This window comes from Rhinopithecus bieti, unplaced genomic scaffold (assembly GCF_001698545.2).
Source record: "Rhinopithecus bieti isolate Rb0 unplaced genomic scaffold, ASM169854v2 scaffold_14215, whole genome shotgun sequence".
In the NCBI taxonomy this organism is placed as follows: domain Eukaryota; kingdom Metazoa; phylum Chordata; class Mammalia; order Primates; family Cercopithecidae; genus Rhinopithecus; species Rhinopithecus bieti.
Window position 1 is genome coordinate 394,866 of NW_016808057.1, and position 18,207 is coordinate 413,072.

At 39.9% G+C, this 18,207-nt stretch overlaps 1 protein-coding gene across 12 annotated transcripts in view; it reads right to left on the minus strand.

Moving 5' to 3' along the window:
* Positions 1 to 2,871: 2,871 nt before the first annotated feature.
* Positions 2,872 to 18,207, minus strand: part of GRAMD2B (GRAM domain containing 2B) — a 117,055-nt gene continuing 101,719 nt past the window's right edge. For 8 of the 12 annotated variants that reach the window (XM_017885353.1, XM_017885359.1, XM_017885360.1 and 5 more), the window contains 9 exons: positions 17,607 to 17,702; positions 14,855 to 14,926; positions 14,675 to 14,755; positions 13,391 to 13,502; positions 12,396 to 12,521; positions 11,151 to 11,238; positions 9,969 to 10,073; positions 8,056 to 8,149; positions 2,872 to 4,099 (listed from right to left, as the gene is read on the minus strand). In XM_017885353.1, coding sequence (XP_017740842.1) covers positions 4,058 to 4,099; positions 8,056 to 8,149; positions 9,969 to 10,073; positions 11,151 to 11,238; positions 12,396 to 12,521; positions 13,391 to 13,502; positions 14,675 to 14,755; positions 14,855 to 14,926; positions 17,607 to 17,702 — 816 coding nt within the window. In that variant the 3' untranslated portion in view covers positions 2,872 to 4,057. The remainder of the gene's footprint in view (positions 4,100 to 8,055; positions 8,150 to 9,968; positions 10,074 to 11,150; positions 11,239 to 12,395; positions 12,522 to 13,390; positions 13,503 to 14,674; positions 14,756 to 14,854; positions 14,927 to 17,606; positions 17,703 to 18,207) is intronic. The other 4 variants (XM_017885354.1, XM_017885358.1, XM_017885356.1 and 1 more) reach the window with 2 other exon arrangements.

Genomic DNA, 18,207 nt, shown 5'->3' on the forward strand with positions numbered 1-18,207 from the left:
CTACAAGAGAGAAACAGAATCAGGTCTCCGTTTTTTTTTTTTTTTTTTTTTCAAATTAGAAAAGGACTTAGCGTCTGGACACAACAAAGAAGTGCTGGAAATTCAGTGATCAAAGATGCTTCATGTAATGACTTTATTTTTTAGGCAAGAATCTGGTAGCATGATAGTAAATAGCAGGAAGAGGTGTAAAAGAAGCATATGAAAATAATATTACATCACTGGGCTCCTTTGTCAGTAGGTCAGGTTATGACGTCAAATGGCAGTATAACTATTACCGATGTGTAGAATTTTGACTTAAAAAATGCTTGAGAGTAAAATCACCTGAGCTATCCGTAACACATTAGTGTCCATATCCTTTAGATCACCAGAAACAAAAAAATAAGAAAGCATCACCTGCATTTTACTATTGTTAGGATACACAGATCAAAATAGCATATAAGACAACTCATATTTAAGTCAGAATTTTTTTTTTTTTGGCCTGACACCATGAATTTATGAACTTGTGTAAGACAAGGAAAAGGCATTTAAAAAATGTCTCTGAGCTGGGCGAGGTGGCTGACATTTGTAGGTGGATTGTTTGAGTCCGGGAGTTCCAGACCAGCCTGGGCAACATGGCGAAAACCTGTCTCTACTAAAAATACAAAAAATTAGCTGGGTGTGGTGGTGTGCACCTGTAGTCCCAGCTACTTGGGAGGCTGAGGTGAGAGGATGGGTTGGGAGGTAGAGGTTGCAGTGAGCTGAGATTGCACCACCCAGCCTGGGTGACGATAGAGTGAGACCCTGTCAGGGGGAAAAAAAAAAAGTCTCTTGGTTGGTTTCAAGGAATTGCATAAATGAATACCTGGGAAATGCTTTGGAGTATTGTGGAGTATATATAGGAAGGTATCTTAAATGTTTAGCTTGAGAGGGCAACAATAATAATAATAGCATTTCCAGCTTATGGAAGATTGGTAATTTCTATTCACCAAAATAGTATGTATTTAATTATATTATAGATTAAAATATTAGAGTGCATAGAAATAGTATCACAACTGATAATCTTTTTAAGATTACACAAGTTTTGAAGGGCAAAACATATGGTGGACATTTGCTATTTGGCCATTCAGCATCTGAAACCCCTATGTTAGAATTCCCTACGTTTATAACCTAGTTGGTAGAGGCGTAAAAATCCCAGATGCTTGCTTTCCCTTGCCTGGTATGCTCATTAGTATGCAGGCTTAACCTGGATTTCACCATTTGGATCTAGCTGCACCAGATTGTCACTTGGAAGCTAGTAAAGGGAAATAAAACAAACAATAGAATCCGCAAAGCAGAAACAATAACTAAACCTAGGAATAGCAGAGCTCTCTTTCGCTTTGGATCAGTCAACTGTAGTGGTTGCTGGGAAATAAAGTTTCAGGTAAAGAACTGGCAGCCATGCTGTGGGGGTGGCAGCTGTGAGCTCTGATTCCTTGCAGGGAGTCACCCAATCTTTTAAATTAACTTATCTGATTAAAAAAAGGTAATGACTGTTCATTATACCAAATCTGTAGGATACAGAAAAGGTGTATGGGTTTCTGTGTATGTATGTATGTGTATATATATACACACACACATTTAGGGTTTTCTTCCTAAAATTGGGATCATACCCTATAGTTTTACGTCTTTCAATGCAATTTTTGATATTTTGTATGTCGTTCTTTGACAATGCAATTTTAAATACATCATTTAACTGTTCTTCTACTGAATATTTAGACTCTCTAATAGTTTGCTGTCAGAGGTTTCAAAGAATATTCTTGTATATAAACTCTACTATACCTCTAATTGTTGCTTTAGGATAAATTCCTAGATGGCAGATTACTAAAACTCAGCGAAATCTGAGCCTTTTTGCGGTTCTTGATATGGTTATAGAGTTGTTCTCCAGAGGCGGCTGACCCACTCTTGAATCACTAATGGGTTTTGAATAGAAAGCATTGACACTGAACTTTAATAAAACTGTAATGTCAGACATGATTTTTTTTTTTTTTTTTGAGACAGAGTCTCGCTTTGTCACCCAGGCTGGAGTGGCAGTGGCACGATCTAGGCTCACTGAAACCTCCACCTCCTGGGTTCAAGTGATTCTCCTGCCTCAGCCTCCCAGGTAGCTGGGACTAACGTTGCATAAAAATATTTTTTAAAATAATGACTATTGTAGCTGTTATGAAAGCATACTACTTGCCTGACATGGCTATGTGTTTTAGAGACATCATCACATTGACTGATTGACTGAGACAAGGTCTTGCTCTGTCACTCAGGTTAGAGTGCAATGGTGTGATCATGGCTCACTGCAGCTTCAGTCTCCCAGACTTCAGCAATTCTCCTGAGTAGCTGGGACTATAGGCATGCATCACCACACCTGGCTAATTTATTTTTATTTTTAGTAGAAATGGGATCTTGCTACATTGTCCAGGCTGATCTCAAACTCCTGAGCTCAAGCAATCCTCCTGCCTTGGCCTCCCAGAATGCTGGGATTATAGGCATGAGCCACTGCACCTGGCTGACATTATCACATTTAATCCTCACACTGATACTTTTTACTGGTACTTTCAACCTCATCAATAAAATGGGGGGATATGGCCAAATATTTTGCTAAAGGTCACATAACTCATGAAATGTGGACTGAGGAATCAAGCATTGTCTTTTTTTTCCTTTTTTTTTTTTACTTCAAAGTTCATTTTCTTTCCTTTAAACCACTGTAACCCAAGAACTTAAATTCCTTTATCAGTTTCGAAATGAATACTTGGGAGGAAGGAAGTATAAGTGAGTTGGAAGCAGTAGATGGCAGGTGGAAAACAAGTTAAAAAGCATAGTAAGTCTTGGTTAAAAGAATTTACCAACTGACAAAACACAGTGTTAGCAGGGCGTTTCAACCAATGAGTATTTATTAAAAGCCAGAGGTGCACCAGGCACAGCTGTCCACTAGGCTAACAGACACAAACGATGTAACCAATTCACTTATTAGCTTATCTGATTAAATAAAATACATTTCATAGAAATGATTATCAAATGCATTGTGGATAGAAACAGAATATCCTTTATACTTACAGATCTTATGATACCCTAAACAATTATTAATAAAAACCAGCCAACCCATATGGTAAATAGCATACCACCAGTTATTTTATTTTAGTCAGCAAAAGATAAAAACATACAAATTTCATGCTGAAATGGATTTTAGCATTATTGAATGCTGAATACAGACATCCTGTTTCCAAACTACTATCATGGTCCACCTACGGTCTTAAAATTCATTGTTTTCATCCTGTATTAAATCACTATATACCTTTTGGCTTAAAAATTAGGTTTGGTTTCAAAATAAGTTTAATTTAGTACTTCAGTCACATGCCTCACAGATTCTTGACCAGTCCAATTAACTATTAGTTACAGCAACAAAACAAAACATAAATGGAATGTTAAATCCACCTTGCTTGATATTCTTGCCAAAAAGGAATTGAGAAATTAAGATACACAGGTGATTTAAACCAGAACATAACAGGAGGACTAAAAAAAAAAAAAAAAAGACAAAATGTAGATGTTACTTGTTTGAAGCAAACCTGTCCACTGAGAGCCATTTATTGCCTTTCTGAGACTTATGGCTAATTCTTGAAAGGACCACATTGAGCTCGTCGGTACACGATGTATCCTTTAGTTTGAAAGTCGTTAAGAGGGGTGTAAGGGAGAGGCAGGAGGGCGGGAAGGACGAACAAGGTACAGGGTGGAGTGTTTGCTGATGCCGTTACGGTAATTATCCAAGAGTGTGTCCGCTGGGCCCTTCCTGAGACCTCCAGAGATGGGTCTGTTTTCTTCAGGCAGCAGCAGCAAAATCTTCCTCAGAGAGTCAAGGTCAACTTTTATTGCACAAGAACCAAAATTATGTCCCTCCCCACTTTCCTGAACTGGAGACCTTCACATGCAATGTCTGGATTCTCATCTGTTTGCGCCTCTGACCAGCAGGGCGCACTCAAACAAAACGCCCCGGGAAGCACCTTCTTCAAAGGGGAAACATGAGGTATTCTGATGGTCCAAGCAATCTGGTTGATCAGTCACCATTCTCAAGCAGCTTCTGTAAGTTACTTTGTATCTTGAAATAAAAGAAAAGGAGCTCCTATTATTAAATAGAATGGAATATATTAAGGGCATATTTGCTATAGTCTATATAGCGTTCTAGATTATTCCACTTTCAATAAAAAGCTACAAAAGGGTTAAATTTAGATGAGGCAAATAGATGCTTTTTCATAAACTAGAACTCTGGCAATCCACTTTTTCTTTGGGACATGGTCTCGCTCTGTCACCCAGGCTTGAGTGCAGTGATGTGATCATGGTTCACTACAGCCCTGACTTCCCGGGCTCAACGGATCCTCCCACCTCAGCCTCCCAAGTAGCTGGGACTTCAGGTGTGCACCATCATGCCTGGCTAATTTTGCACTTTTGTATAGATGGAGTTTCATCATGTTTCTCAGGCTGATCTAGAACTCCTGGGTTCAAGTGATCCTCCTGCCCCAGCCTCCCAAAGTGTTGAGATTACAGGTGTGAGCTACCATGTCCAGCTTACAATCTACTTTAAAATGAGAGAATATAGTGCTTTTAAAAAAAAGAGAGAATGGCAGAAAGATGAAAATGTCAGTAGAGACTGAGATAAATGAGACGAAAGAAAAAGAACAAGGAACTGGCAACACCAGTGTGACCCAAATGCATTAGAAGACAATAGGAAATTGGTCTTTACACAACCCATTTGATGGTTTTAATCAGACAAATGCCACGTAATAATGTTTAACACTCCTGTTACTGCAATTAGCTATTATTATTTAACATTTCCAAGAAGGTTGTGGATTTCACAGGGACAGAGACCAACCACATCAGATGTTTGGATCTTAAGACAGGTCCAATGTTGGACATCAAAAATGTTCTCAGTAAATGTTGAATAAAGGAAATTGTAAGAATTCAGAGCGGCTGGGTGCTGTGGCTCACGCCTGTAATCCTAGCACTTTGGGAGGCCGAGGTGGGTAGATCACGAGGTCAGGGGTTCGAGACCAGCCTGGCCAACATGGTGAAACTCTGTCTCTACTAAAAATATACAAATTAGCTGGGTGTGGTGGCGGGCACCTGTAATCCCAGCTACTCCGGAGGCTGAGGCAGGAGAATTGCTTGAACCTGGGAGGTGGAGGTTGCAGTGAGCCAAGATTGTGGCACTGCACTCCAGGCTGGGTGACAGAGCAAGACTCTGTCTTGCAGGGAAAAAAAAAAAAAGGAATTCAGAGCAAGGAATTCTCAACAACCAGCCCTGTGATGGGAGTAGAAACCTTGCAGATCAAAAGAAAGAACATATTGTTTATTAGAGGAACAGTCTGTGATGTCCTATGGGTGTTCTCAGGTGAGTGAGGAGGAAGGCGATCTGATATGTAAGTGCCAGCAAAGGCATGCCTGCTCCTGAGTCACACAACACCACACAAAGACAGGCTTTACACATGAAACCATGGGCCAGGGAGCCGAAGTAGCAGGATGAGTTATGTGGGTAGTAAGCGGTGGAGCAGGGATAAGAACAAAGGCCTGACTCCAATATTTATGCTCTTTCTACTATACTGTTCCACCATTAATTCCACTTCCAGAACTAAGAAAATAAGTGTTTACTTCAGTTCCCGTAAAAGACATTGCCTTCTTCCCCCACTTTCCTGCTTTGTTTCTTCCTCATGTATCCCTCAGGACCAAAGATAAATGGAAAAACAGGAGTGGGAGGTAGAAAAAGGGATAAAACAAAGAACTGATATCCCAAATCCACAAAACACACCTACGATGACACACACACAAAAGCCAAAAGTAAAACAAAGGAGGAAAATAAGCAATTTACATAGGAAAATCCAAATGGCCAATAAATATATGAGATGTTCAGCCTCAGTAATAATTACGAAAACACAAGTAAAAACCACAATGAGATCCAGCTTCACCCTATCTGACTGGTAGTGGGAAGGCTGAATGGACTAGGATGGTATCTGTGGGGAGAAACTTTGAGGAGACATTTGAAGACAGACTTCACTGGATTTGCCAACCAGTCCATCAGTGGCAGGTGAAAAGAGGGAGTTAAAAATTATTCTTAGATTGCCAATGAGGATGACTAGAAAAGCAGTGATGCCATGAACAGAAATAGGGGAAGTTATAAGCAGAGAAAGATCACGAGGCTTGGACATCACCGGCCCCCGAAGGCGAGAAGAAGGAATTGCTGGTATGGAGTATAAGACCTCCATGGTGTGGAGCTGCTATTTCACCGGCAGGCTGTGCTGCACTAGTGTCCAGCTGCCTCTGAGGAAAGGTACAGATGAATCAAAAAGAGCGTGGGTATGGCCTGGTACCTCTTTTTGAATACTTAGGTTCTTTTGAGCAATGTGTGCAACTTCTAACTTTTTAGAACATCGACACATGTATTTTGACCCCAAATCCACTTTTTACTGAATCAGTTTCTGCTTTGAGACAAAGGTGGTCTCCACTGGCGCTCCTGTAAACCTCCCCGGCCTCCCTGCTAGGCTGTCTGAACCCTGCACAAGACCCGAGGCTGCTGGCCTGCTGTGAACAAGCCCTTCTGTTTTCAGTTCCCTGATGACAGAATGTGGTGTCCTGGCGGGAGAGTGGGAAGAAACACAAAAGAAGGCAGCAGGATCCCATGTGTTTCTAATCCAAAGAGTATCATTGGTATGTCCGAGTGAACAAAATTGAAAATTAATACTCTCTGGGTTGCATGAAAGCCAAACATTTGTAAGCATTTCATTAAAAAAAAAAATCATTTATTTTCAATTCTCAGAAACTAATGGTTTAGAAAGGAAAAAAAGCTAACCCATACCTTCTCTAGGTTGATTCTCGATGTAAGAACTTTCCACATTTGCCCATAAATACAATGATTTAATATGAATTATCTGGCCTGACTTGGTTTAGAATGTAAGTTTGGAAACTTCTTTGCTTTTAATACTTTAGCTGTTAAATACTAACATTGAGTGTAGAAAAACAAAGATAATTTTACTCATTTGTATTTAATGTGAAATTTTACTAATTTGTATTTAATATGAAGAAATACATCTTCCCAAGTAAGCATAACTGTACTATGATGTAAAGCTACCAAATACTGGGCATTTGTGATAGCAGTTCTAACGGAACACTGGATTCTTCTCTCTAAGCCTTTCCTGAAGGATTAGAGTAAAAACAAAGTAGTTATCAGATAAAGGAGAAGAAAATAAGACACGTAAATCAGGTTTATTTCTGGGATATTTCTGGCACGCCTATCTTCTTTTCCAGCTCACTCTCCTGCTGCCTTCTAAGAATGCCACAAGCTAAGGACAGATTTGCCTTAGCGTTGTTTGGACTGTAGACACTTTGAGATAAAGGTACATCTGTGGCCTTATCAACAAAGCCTAAAGCTGAATTCTGAGGAACAGTAAAGCAGAGAGCTTTTAAGCACAACTTTGCAGTCAGACAGGCCTAGTTCAGGTTCCAGATCTGCTGACTTTATTTACATATTTTTCTTTTAATGTTCTCTCAGCAGACTCACGTCTGCTGCCTTTCTAGGTGTGTTACCTTCAGCAAGCTAATTTGATACTCTGATTCTTAGCCTATCTTCCATGGTTCTAATAGGGCTTACATGCAATATTTTATGTATGGGAACGGTCAGCCTGGGTGGAGTTGGGGCTGTACTTTCTGGGCCAAGCCAGTGGTTGGTCTCCAGTTCACTCCCTACTATGTCCCTACACTGAGCTCTGATGTCAGAGGTCACTTACCATTGGGCCCTGTGCTATTAAGTAATATGTCTAATCAAGGAGGAAAAACAAAAGACCCGTAAGACCACGTATTTCAGGGAAAATGAGATTAAAACCTGTTTCTTTGTGGAAATAAAAAATATTGTTTCCCGTTTACTATGAAAAGCCCCCAGTCAGAATTGATCATGTAGGTTTATTGCGGCACACTAACGGCGTCTGAGTGTGTAATCCCTGACCTGACCTAGGGCAATCAATAGGCACTACTGTGACTGCCCCCATACACAGGAAAGAAATAGGTCACCTTTTCTAATTTCACTATGTTAGCTGTAAGCTCTTGACAGAGAACCTCCACATTGAATTGTACTTGTGATCCCAGGCCAGATGGTGCTGCCTGTCTGTAAGAAAAAAGAGAAAAATTATTTTGGGCAGGGATGACAAGGAAAGAAGTGGAATGAACACATTTAAAATTGATTTGAACAGAAAATTGGTTTATAATAGAAGAGAGTGAACATTTCATTTGTTAATATTAGACAAAGCCCTGCAGTAATCCGCAACTCCAGGCTAGATGTTTAGGGAACTAATTCTTAAAGGCTCAGCTGGAAATCTCTTAAGCTATTTTTAAGTGGATATGGTGTGTTTTGGCTTCCAAACAAAAATCAGGCAATTATTTTCAAGCACGTGGTTTCTTAGAACTCTTTTATTAACCCCTAATATCCTCTCTGTCTCCACCAGAGCATAAACTTACAAGAATTATTGCACTTTTCAGCTATCTATACTAGAACTTTAAAAGTTTAGGAATGTCTTTATCTAGTTAATCAAATGTCCCTTGAAATGTGAGACGTTTGTAGTTCCTTCTTTGAGATTTATCATACAGCTATAATTGTCCTTGTCTTATAATCAGGCATGAGCCACTGTGCCTGGCCTGGAGTCACTTCTTGTCTTTATGTATATTAACTTTTTGAACAAGATGGGAGAAAGTAAGGGCAGAGTATGAATCCATACCAAACTGTTTATTAGGCTTTTGTATTTTATTAGTTCAAGTGTATATTTATGCTTCAAAAATAACTTGTATACCTGCATACATGGAAGCCACCTAAAGGTAATTCCTACAGAGTAAAGAAAGGTCCTAGAATGGTATAACACAGTATTTCTCAAAGTATAGAGCTCAGACCATTGCCATCAGCACCACCTGGGAACTTGCTGGAAATGCAAATTCTCAGGCCTCATGCCAGACCTACTGTATCAGGCACTCTGGAGATGAGCCCTGAAATCTGTTTAAACGATTCTAGATAATTCTGATGCAAATTAAAGTTTGAGAGCCACTGGTAGACTGAGGAGCCCATGGTTTTTGTAGTTATATACACCTGCAGCTGATTCTGCAAACTGTAAGACATTAAACTAATTATTACTCTGAGTCTCAGTTTCTTCATCTGTAAAATGGGAATAACAGCTCTATTCTAAAGTTGTGGTGAAAATGTAATGAGAAAAAATCATTTGTATTTGTATGTGTATGTATTCATTCTAATAGAGTCTTTAGCATGTGGTGGATACTCTGCCAGGAAATATCTCTACTTCAAAAACTTGGGCTAAATGTACACTTTCTAACATAGCATAAATTATTTCACTTTTAGGCAACATGTCAAAATCTTCATGTAAATAGGTTTAAAGAAAAGAGCTCTATGTCTGAAAAGGTTTAATTAGGCCAGTCATGTTAAAAAAAAGACTGATGGAAAATCTTCACAGACACATTCAACTAATTACTAGTCACATTGATCTTGACAGTGGTCAAGAGTTTTGTAAATAAGTGAGTTAATATAAAAAGTTATACATGATAAAATGTGCTGAGTTTCTTGAATTGCTTCTTTCTCTGAGTGTCCTGATTTACTGCCATTTTACTAAGGTAAACTTGCATAGTTTAATAAATGGGGCAAGGTCACAACTGCATCTTAGCATATTAGAGCAAGATAATATAAAATGAGGCTTGTTTCTTGCCTTCTTACTAGCAACATTACAACAACTCCAAAATAGTACAGGGTTAGGTCATCCATTTCTAGACCCTCCTACCTTTTTATTTTCCACATATACACTTAACAAAATATCTCATACAGAATGTATCTCCAATTAATGTTTACTAAGAAGGATGCTAAATTCTGGTCAATTATTACGTTAAGCAGAAAGGCAAGCAGATGACAGCACTAGAGGCAATTAGCTTACTCAGTATTATGGGTGTCCACAATGGAGGTTAGTAACCCCAGCTGCTCCTCCAGAGTATTAATTCTATATCTCATATAGAAGGTGGAGATGATTAGTGCACAGACACTGGAAAGGGATGAAAGAGAAACTTTCATTAGGTTAATGGCCAGGATCAACAACTCAGTGCCAATGTGGTACACTTGAGGCAAGGCATTTTCCAAAATAACTTGGTAAAGAGATTTTAAAAACATCCTTTCTAAACAGGCTGATGCTTGTTATAAAACTTACAGCTAGAAGAGACTTAAAATCCTCTAGCCCAAGTCCCTCAGTTTGCAAATAATGGCCCTTCTAATAGCATTGGTCAGAGCCAGACCCAAGTTGGAGTACCGAGCCAGCGTTCCTCCTCCCTGCGGTACTACCGTCCTCTGCTGGAAGAGCCTGGGCAGACAGTCCCCAGTCGTGTTCTCTGGTGACTCCCTCCTTTATCTGGAAACTAGACTGGGCATATTTTCCTTGGTTGGGAGGAACAGCCTAGAACTGGGTCAGGCTATTTTCAGAAGAACAATCGGTTACACACTGGAAGTTAAAAAAGTCGATGTCTACATTTTTGGTAAAGGGGATGAGGATAACATTTTCAAGTTGTGTTGGCCCCTGTTCAGGGGACATGGGACAGATGGCAAAACAAAATTACAGCTAGATAGAAGGAATAGGTTCTAGTGTTGAATACCACTGTAGAATGACTAAAGTTAACAATGATAGAGTTTCAAATAGCTAAAAGAGGATATTGAATGTTCTCAACACAAAGAGATGATAAGGGTGATGGATATGCTAATTACCCAGATCTGATGAGTATACATTATATGTATCAAAACATCACTATGTACTCCATAAATATGTACAATGATTATATGTCAAAAAAATAAAAACAATAACAAGGGTAAATATGTTTTATAATTTACAGAGCAATTTCCCAACTAATGGTACCCACTCAGAACTTAGTCCTCTGCAGGGTTTGGCACAACCACGAAAATGTGACCTAAGCCTAAGGAAAAAAAGCTGAAGTAGGAGACAGAAATTATCAAAGTAAAGATCTGGGTCACATTTCAGACAATTGAGATTGACAGTAGGTCTCGGCAATTTGAAGAGATTACTCCTTTAGTGAATGGAATCATTTTCTTAGTCACAGTAAATTCATGTACTTACACAATTGCATAGAATATAAGAATATGGTGAAGCATTGGACATTTCTGAGACTTGGCTTTATGTAAGATTCCAACAGTTTCTGACAGACCTGTTGGGTGGAAAACAAAAAACAACTGTTTAAAACCATAACACACTTCTTTTATCCAGCAATATCCCTATAGGGTACTTGAGAGAGGTAATTATTCCCAGGTAAAAGAAATCAGAGAAAATATCCACTGAAGCCTCCCAGTTGTCATTTTAACCAGTAGTTACAATTCCTTCCAACACAATTCATTGATTTACACACCTATCCACAGCCTTCTTTGTGTCAAGCATTGTGCTGGAATCAATGGTGAACAATATAACAATATCCTTGCTCTCTTACCAGTATAGCTAGTTATTAGAATAATAAGTAAGAAATTTGAGTTTTACTGGAAAATTTTTTGTTTTTTTGAGACAGTCTCACTCTGTTGCCCAGGTGACAGTGGCGTGATCACAGCTCATTGCAGCCTTGACCTCCTGGCCTCAAGCAATCCTCCTGCCTCAGCCTCCCAAGTAGCTAGAACTACAAACATGTACCACACCCAACTGATTTTTAAATTTTTTGTAGAGATAGGGTCTCACTATGTTGCCCAGGCTGGTCTTGAACTCCTTGGACCCAAGCAATCCTCCCACCTCAGCCTCCCAAAGTGCTGGGGTTACAGTAACAGAAATTTTTGAAACATAATCTCATGTATTCAGAATCATGAAGTGACCTCCATGAAGGCTATTCACTTTTGTATCCCCCACTGTAATCATGGAACTGGGTACTGTTTGCTAAATGAATAAGTGAATTAATATGCAAAGACCTATAATACAAAGGGAGGAAAGGGAACATGAAGAGCAGTCATAAGGCGAAACATGGGGACCCTTTAAAAGTTACAAATAGGCCGGGCGTGGTGGCTCACGCCTGTAATCCCAGCATTTTGGGAAGCCGAGGCAGGTGGATCACAAGGTCAGGAGTTCGAGACTACCCTGACCAACATGGTGAAACCCTGTCTCTACTAAAAATACAAAAATTAGCCAAGCATTAGCCGGCTCAGGAGGCTGAGGCATGAGAATCACTTGAACCCAAGAGTCAGAGGTTGCAGTGAGCCGAGATCGTGTCATTGCACTACAGCAGCCTGGGTGACAGAGCAAGACGCTGTCTAAAAAAAAAAAAAAAAGTTACAAACAGACATCTCCAACCCTTCTAAAAAACCCCCTCACAAGACCTCCATTCCTTACCCTGTGCAGGGAGACTCTTGGCTTTTCCTTCAGGTACTCTGTTCACATGGGCATCTGCCCGAGTTGGCTTTGCTTCTCCCTTGGAGACATTCAGAACTGTTTGGGATTCTGTCACATGGAAATCTACTAAGCCAAAATGGAGCTGGGTAAGTTTTCTCTCCAATGTATTTAAAACAGGATTAATCACCAAGTAAATCAATCCCTTAACATGCATGATGGTCAAGAACATGAATGGATCATCTCACAAGTTAATTGCGGTGGCTGGGGGCTGAAACTGAATGCTTAAGCAAATAAGTAATAAAGTGATATAAGGATAGTCTTTCATTTTCCAACTAACTCACATAGATAATTTGGCTATAACAATTGAAAATACTATTGAAATAAGAGGGAAGAAAATAGGCCAGGCATGGTGGCTCACGCTTGTAATCCCAGCACTTTGGGAGGCCAAGGTGGGTGGACCACGAGGTCAGGAGTTCGAGACCAGCCTGACCAACATGGTGAAACCCCGTCTCTACTATAAACATACAAAAATTAGCCAGGCTTGGTGGCACACATCTGTAATCCCAGCTACTTGGGAGGCTGAGACAGGAGAATCGGTTGAACCCGGGAGGTGGAGGTTGCAGGAGCCAAGATCGCGCCATTGCACTTAGGCCTGGGCAACAGAGAGAGACTCCGTCTCAAACAAACAAACAAACAAACAAAAAAGAGGGAAGAAAATATTATGTTTCTCTCTCTCAACTACCCCAATATTAGGTCTATTTAAGAGACCTCTGCTAAATGTGCATAAAAGGAAACGAATTTTTACCACATAGGCAATTCTTTTCCCTCGAACTCTCAAGGTATCCTTTCTCCAGATTCCATTCCTGATTTTTAGCTAGGAAGACAATGTGGCTTTTTCTTCTTTCTTTTCTTTCTTTCTTTTTTTTTTAAGGGGGTTGGGTGAGGATGTTTTGCGGGGAATTAAATTTTAGTCAAAATACAACAATTTCCCAAACCTCGAGAGTTCTCAGATTCAGGAGTTTGAGAACCAGAACTGCTGTATCCTTCCATGTCTTGCCTTCTTTGTTGAACCACTCCATCCAGATCTGAGAATTCATCATTGAAATCCTGAAAGGAAACAGTGAAATGAAGACAGGCTGATTTTCCCTTAGTAAACAGGCAGGCCTTTGTAACTCCCAGCCCTTTCACCTAGGCCTGACCTATAAAACATAGAATAGAAGGAAGGATTACCCCATATGACTGGGATTTTCCCAACAGAGCGCCGAGTATCTGGTTGCTGAAACAGATTTTTCAGGCAGTTAAAATTCTGTCAACAAACAGTGGCCAACTTGTTTAAAACAACAAATGTCTGGAAAAACACCCAGAATGCTAATAATTGAGAAGCTTCCAGTGTGAAGCTGAAGAGGTTTCATTAGCACTTTGTAATGAGAAAACCTGATTACTATATACATATATAACAGAAAAAAATAGGAAGCTTTAAATCCAAGTTCAAATATGTAGACAGAGAGAAAGATACTACAAAATTATAGTTTTTTTTTATTTTAAAAAAGTATTGGAAACAGAAAAGGAAAAATGGCTTTAGCAAATTCGGCCCTGAAAGTAAAGTTTAAGCTTTTTTTATTCCCTCAACTAAATCAAAACAGGGTTAGTGATGGTACATTTACATTTTAGAAAGATGATGGAGGAGTAAGGGAAAAAGCACAGACATTCTACTTTGTATTCTATTGGTTCCCCAAAGTGCTTAAGAACGGAAGAGACAAATAGTGTCATTAAAATGTCCTGGCAAAGGTACAATTAGGCTGAGCTTTTAACAATTTAGTCAGCTGCCAAATGAAGAAGAGACTCATCTTGTAAACAAATTACCAACCTTTCACCATGAACTAGCTGTCTTTTGTTCATCTCAACACTCACTTCAATTTCATACAAGGATTTATAGGAGAAGGAAAATTGAAAATTTCTTCAATTTAATGATTTCTTGAATGCCTATCTTGTATCAGGCAGTATGCAAAGCTCCTTACATACATGACTGCATTTAATCTTCACAGCCACATCACGAAGCTGGCATTTTAATGGATGAAGAAACTGAGTCAAAGCAGTTACAGAGCTTGCCTGATGATATAACATAGCTGGGTGGAGCAGACATGCCCTGTTTCTTCAACTGTACCTCAAATATTTTGGTCCTAAGCTCTTCCCACACCCTGGTCATGGTGTAAGCACAAGTGTAACTGTGGGACATATTCCCTTTCTTTTGCATTTAGATAGTTATATAGGCAACTTACCAGAGGCAGAGATGACGGGCGGTCTGCTCGGAAACTGTTTTCAGCAGAAGATGGATTGGGACTGTTACCAATACTTGTATTCTGAAATTATTGGAACAAAGCGAAAAACCAGATTAACTACGAAACCATAAGAAATACAGAAGAGAGATAGTAATTGAGGCTCAGGGACATCATACTCACTTCTAAGTGTCCACACACAGATTTTAGTAGTTTGTAAGTTGAATCTCTGGAGAGTAAGGAGACAAATATGTACTAAAAAACAAAACAGGATAATTATGAATAGATATTACCTGATGAGAAGTGAGAGTTGAGAGTTCAGAAAAGTATCTGTATACAGCTTTTTCACTTTCAAACAACATGGACCTCTCTTTGATCTATATTCTCATTCCTCTCAGCCAAACATTCCATTTTTATTCCATTTCTGGAATAAAGCAAACATTCTCCCATAAAAACAACAAAATTTTCAAACCCAATGTAAGAGTAATAAATACATGTAGGGCAAAATGAAGGCGCCAGAAGCCTGTTATTGGTGCCTCAAACAAGCCCAGAGAAGAAAAGGCCTGGACATTAAGAAAAGGCTAGTGACATTCACTGGATCCCCTTTAAAATCTCTCTCCCTCTGTTTTTGTTGTTAAGGGTATTTAACAATTCCCAAGGGTCCGCCTTCTCTGCTCTGACCTAGATTTCCACTGAAAACTTCCCAGTGGCTCTAATAGGCTAGCTCTCTTTCATGCCACTTCCAGATTCTTCCTTGTACAAATACGGAGATTTTCTAGTGGAGGCTTCTAAGTGAGCAGGGAAAGAAGTCAAATCAAAGCTAGACGAATCGTGAAGGCAAATGACATGAGGAAAAATGATTTTACCGTAAACAATATGTTCCGAAAATATAAAAATCCACTTTTTTTCTCCATCTATTTATGCCATAGAATGTTTTCAGACCTCCTTTCCGTGAGTTTGTGATTCTCCTTCTCATTTACCAATGAGGGAACTTGAATTATTTCCAAGCAAGTACTACATTCCAAAGTAATTAATATTGTGGGTTCTGGCATCAGGCAGATCCAGTTGCAAATTCTGGCTCTGACACTAAGTGGGTGACATTGGGAAAACTGCTTAACCCCTCTAACTTTCAGTTTGCTTAATAACAGTTATCCATTACAGGGTGGTAGCGAGAACATGCAAGAAAAGCATTAGTGTATGGCCTGACAAGGAGGAAATACTGATGACTGTTGGCTATTAGTATTTTTAAAAGATCCCCAAATAGATATTAACATATCTTCTAGCTTATCAGAACGGTCTCTTTTATCTTTCCTTCTTTCTTCTTCTCTCTACAAGTTTTCTAGTATGGTTAGAAAGGAAACGTATAGCCAGTCACGTTGGTTCATGCCTGTAATCCTAGCACTCTGGGAGGCTGAGGCGGGGGATCACTTGAGCCCAGGAATTTGAGACCAGCCCTTGGCAACATAGCAAGACCCCATCTCTATTAAAAAAAGAAAAAAGAAGAAAGGAAAAAGGAGAAATGAAATCTGTAGAATGTAGATTTTATGCTTTCATAGAAATAATAGGTAACAGATTAAAAAAATTTCACGTGAAAAGTAACCACTCCACTCCCTCTTTCTTGACAAGCTGAAATAAACACCACTTTAATGTAAATTTTTCTGATTGCACATGTCTGGGGTAGCACAATAGTCAATTCAGCTCTGGAATTTCTATATAGAAGGTAGCTGAGGCAACCTGTTAGTAAAGCAGGTCTAAAAACTGATCCCGCACCTGCAGTTGCAGAGCAGGTGCAAGTTTTATTTATCTGGAATGGCTCTAGGGAGGTATTGACTGAGGTTATGGGGAGGCTGGCCACCCCCACACCAGGAACTCCTCACTATCAACCTGCTTGCCTCACCCTGTCAGTGAGGTGGTGTTTTGTTGTTCTTGTTCTTTATATATATTTATTACTGTTTTGAGACAGGCTCGCTCTGTCACCCAGGCTGGAGTGTAGTGGTGCTCGAGCTCAGCTCACTGCAACCTTTGTCTCCTAGGCTCAAACAATCCACCCACCTCAGCCTCCCCAGTAGCTGAGATCACAGGTGTGTGCCACCACACCCAGCTAATTTTTGTATTTTTTGAAGGCAGAGGGTTTTGCCATGTTGCCCAGGCTGGTCTTGAACTCCTGGACTCAAGCGATCCACCCGTTTGGGCCTCCCAAAGTGCTGAGATTACAGGTGTGAGCCACCATGCCTGGTCGTCTCCTTTTTCTTTTTCTTGGAGACAGGGTCTTGCTCTGTTGCCCAGGCTGGAGCGCAGTGGCACAATCATGGCTCACTGCAGCCTTTACCTCCTGGGTTCAAGTGATCCTCCTACCTCAGCCTCCCAAGTAGCTAGGATCACAGGCACACATCACCACACCTGGCTAATTTTTATATTTTTTGTAGAGACGGGGTTTCACCATGTTGCCTAGGCTGGTCCCCAACTCCTGGGCTCAAGCAATTCTCCCACCTCAGCCCTCAGCCTCCCAAAGTGCTGGGATTAAAGGCCTGGCCTCCCTTTTTTTTTTTTTTTTTTAAATTTTTTTCTTCTTTAAGACTATTAAAGGAACGGAATATACCAGTTTAGCCTGATCTAGCAGATGTTAGCCTGACCTAGCTGAAGTTGAGAAATAATTTTATTTTTTTGACCTTGGTCAGGCAAGTATAATTAAGTCAGCAGGAAATTCAAAATTGGCAACACTTCTATGAGAATAAATCACCTTGTGAAGGGAAACAGCACTACATGAATGCCTACAGGCTATAATTTTTTAAAATTAGTCTTATAGAATTTTCCTGATTCACCAAAGGAGATATTTATGGTTTGGAGTCTTGGTCCTTGGCAAGAGGCCCCTCAGGCAGCAAAGCCCAGAGCAGGAGGACAAAGCGAAGGTGCCCTCACTCTGCTGCATACTCACCCTGTCTGTGACCGTCGCTATGATCAGGGCGTTTGGCACTAGAAGAGCAGTTTTGGTTTTCTTTATTAGGGTTACTGAGAAAGCTGGAATAGAGATCTGAAACAGAATGAGCAAGTTAATGCCAGTTCAGACTTGACAGAACAGCACTTCGAATCTTCACATTAAAGGAAAAAAAAAAAAAAGAAAAAAAGTAAACAGAAATCAAAACCAGCAGCAAGCTCCCCAGCCTCCATGAAGAAAAGTCAGTCTTACAGAGTGGCAGGAATATGTCCCTGAGCTCCTCAAAATGGTGCTTACTGAGCCGGAGGATAGATCTGAATCATCAATTGGACTGAAGATCTTGGTGGGAAACCTTTATCTTCAGACATGGAAATAGAATGCAAAATGTATATTCATTTTAAAGATAAGCCCAAGGCTCTAAAGAAATTTCAAGCTTGTGGTCACCCACTTTGGGCTAACTTCCACATGCCCCACTCTCCTCTGTCTTTAGGTGCATGTTGCGGGGAAAATGTTAAAAAGCACTGGTATAATAGGACCATCACTCGAGAGAAAACCTGGGATCCGAATTCTTGGCTCAGTTCTTTTTTTTTTTTTTTTTTTT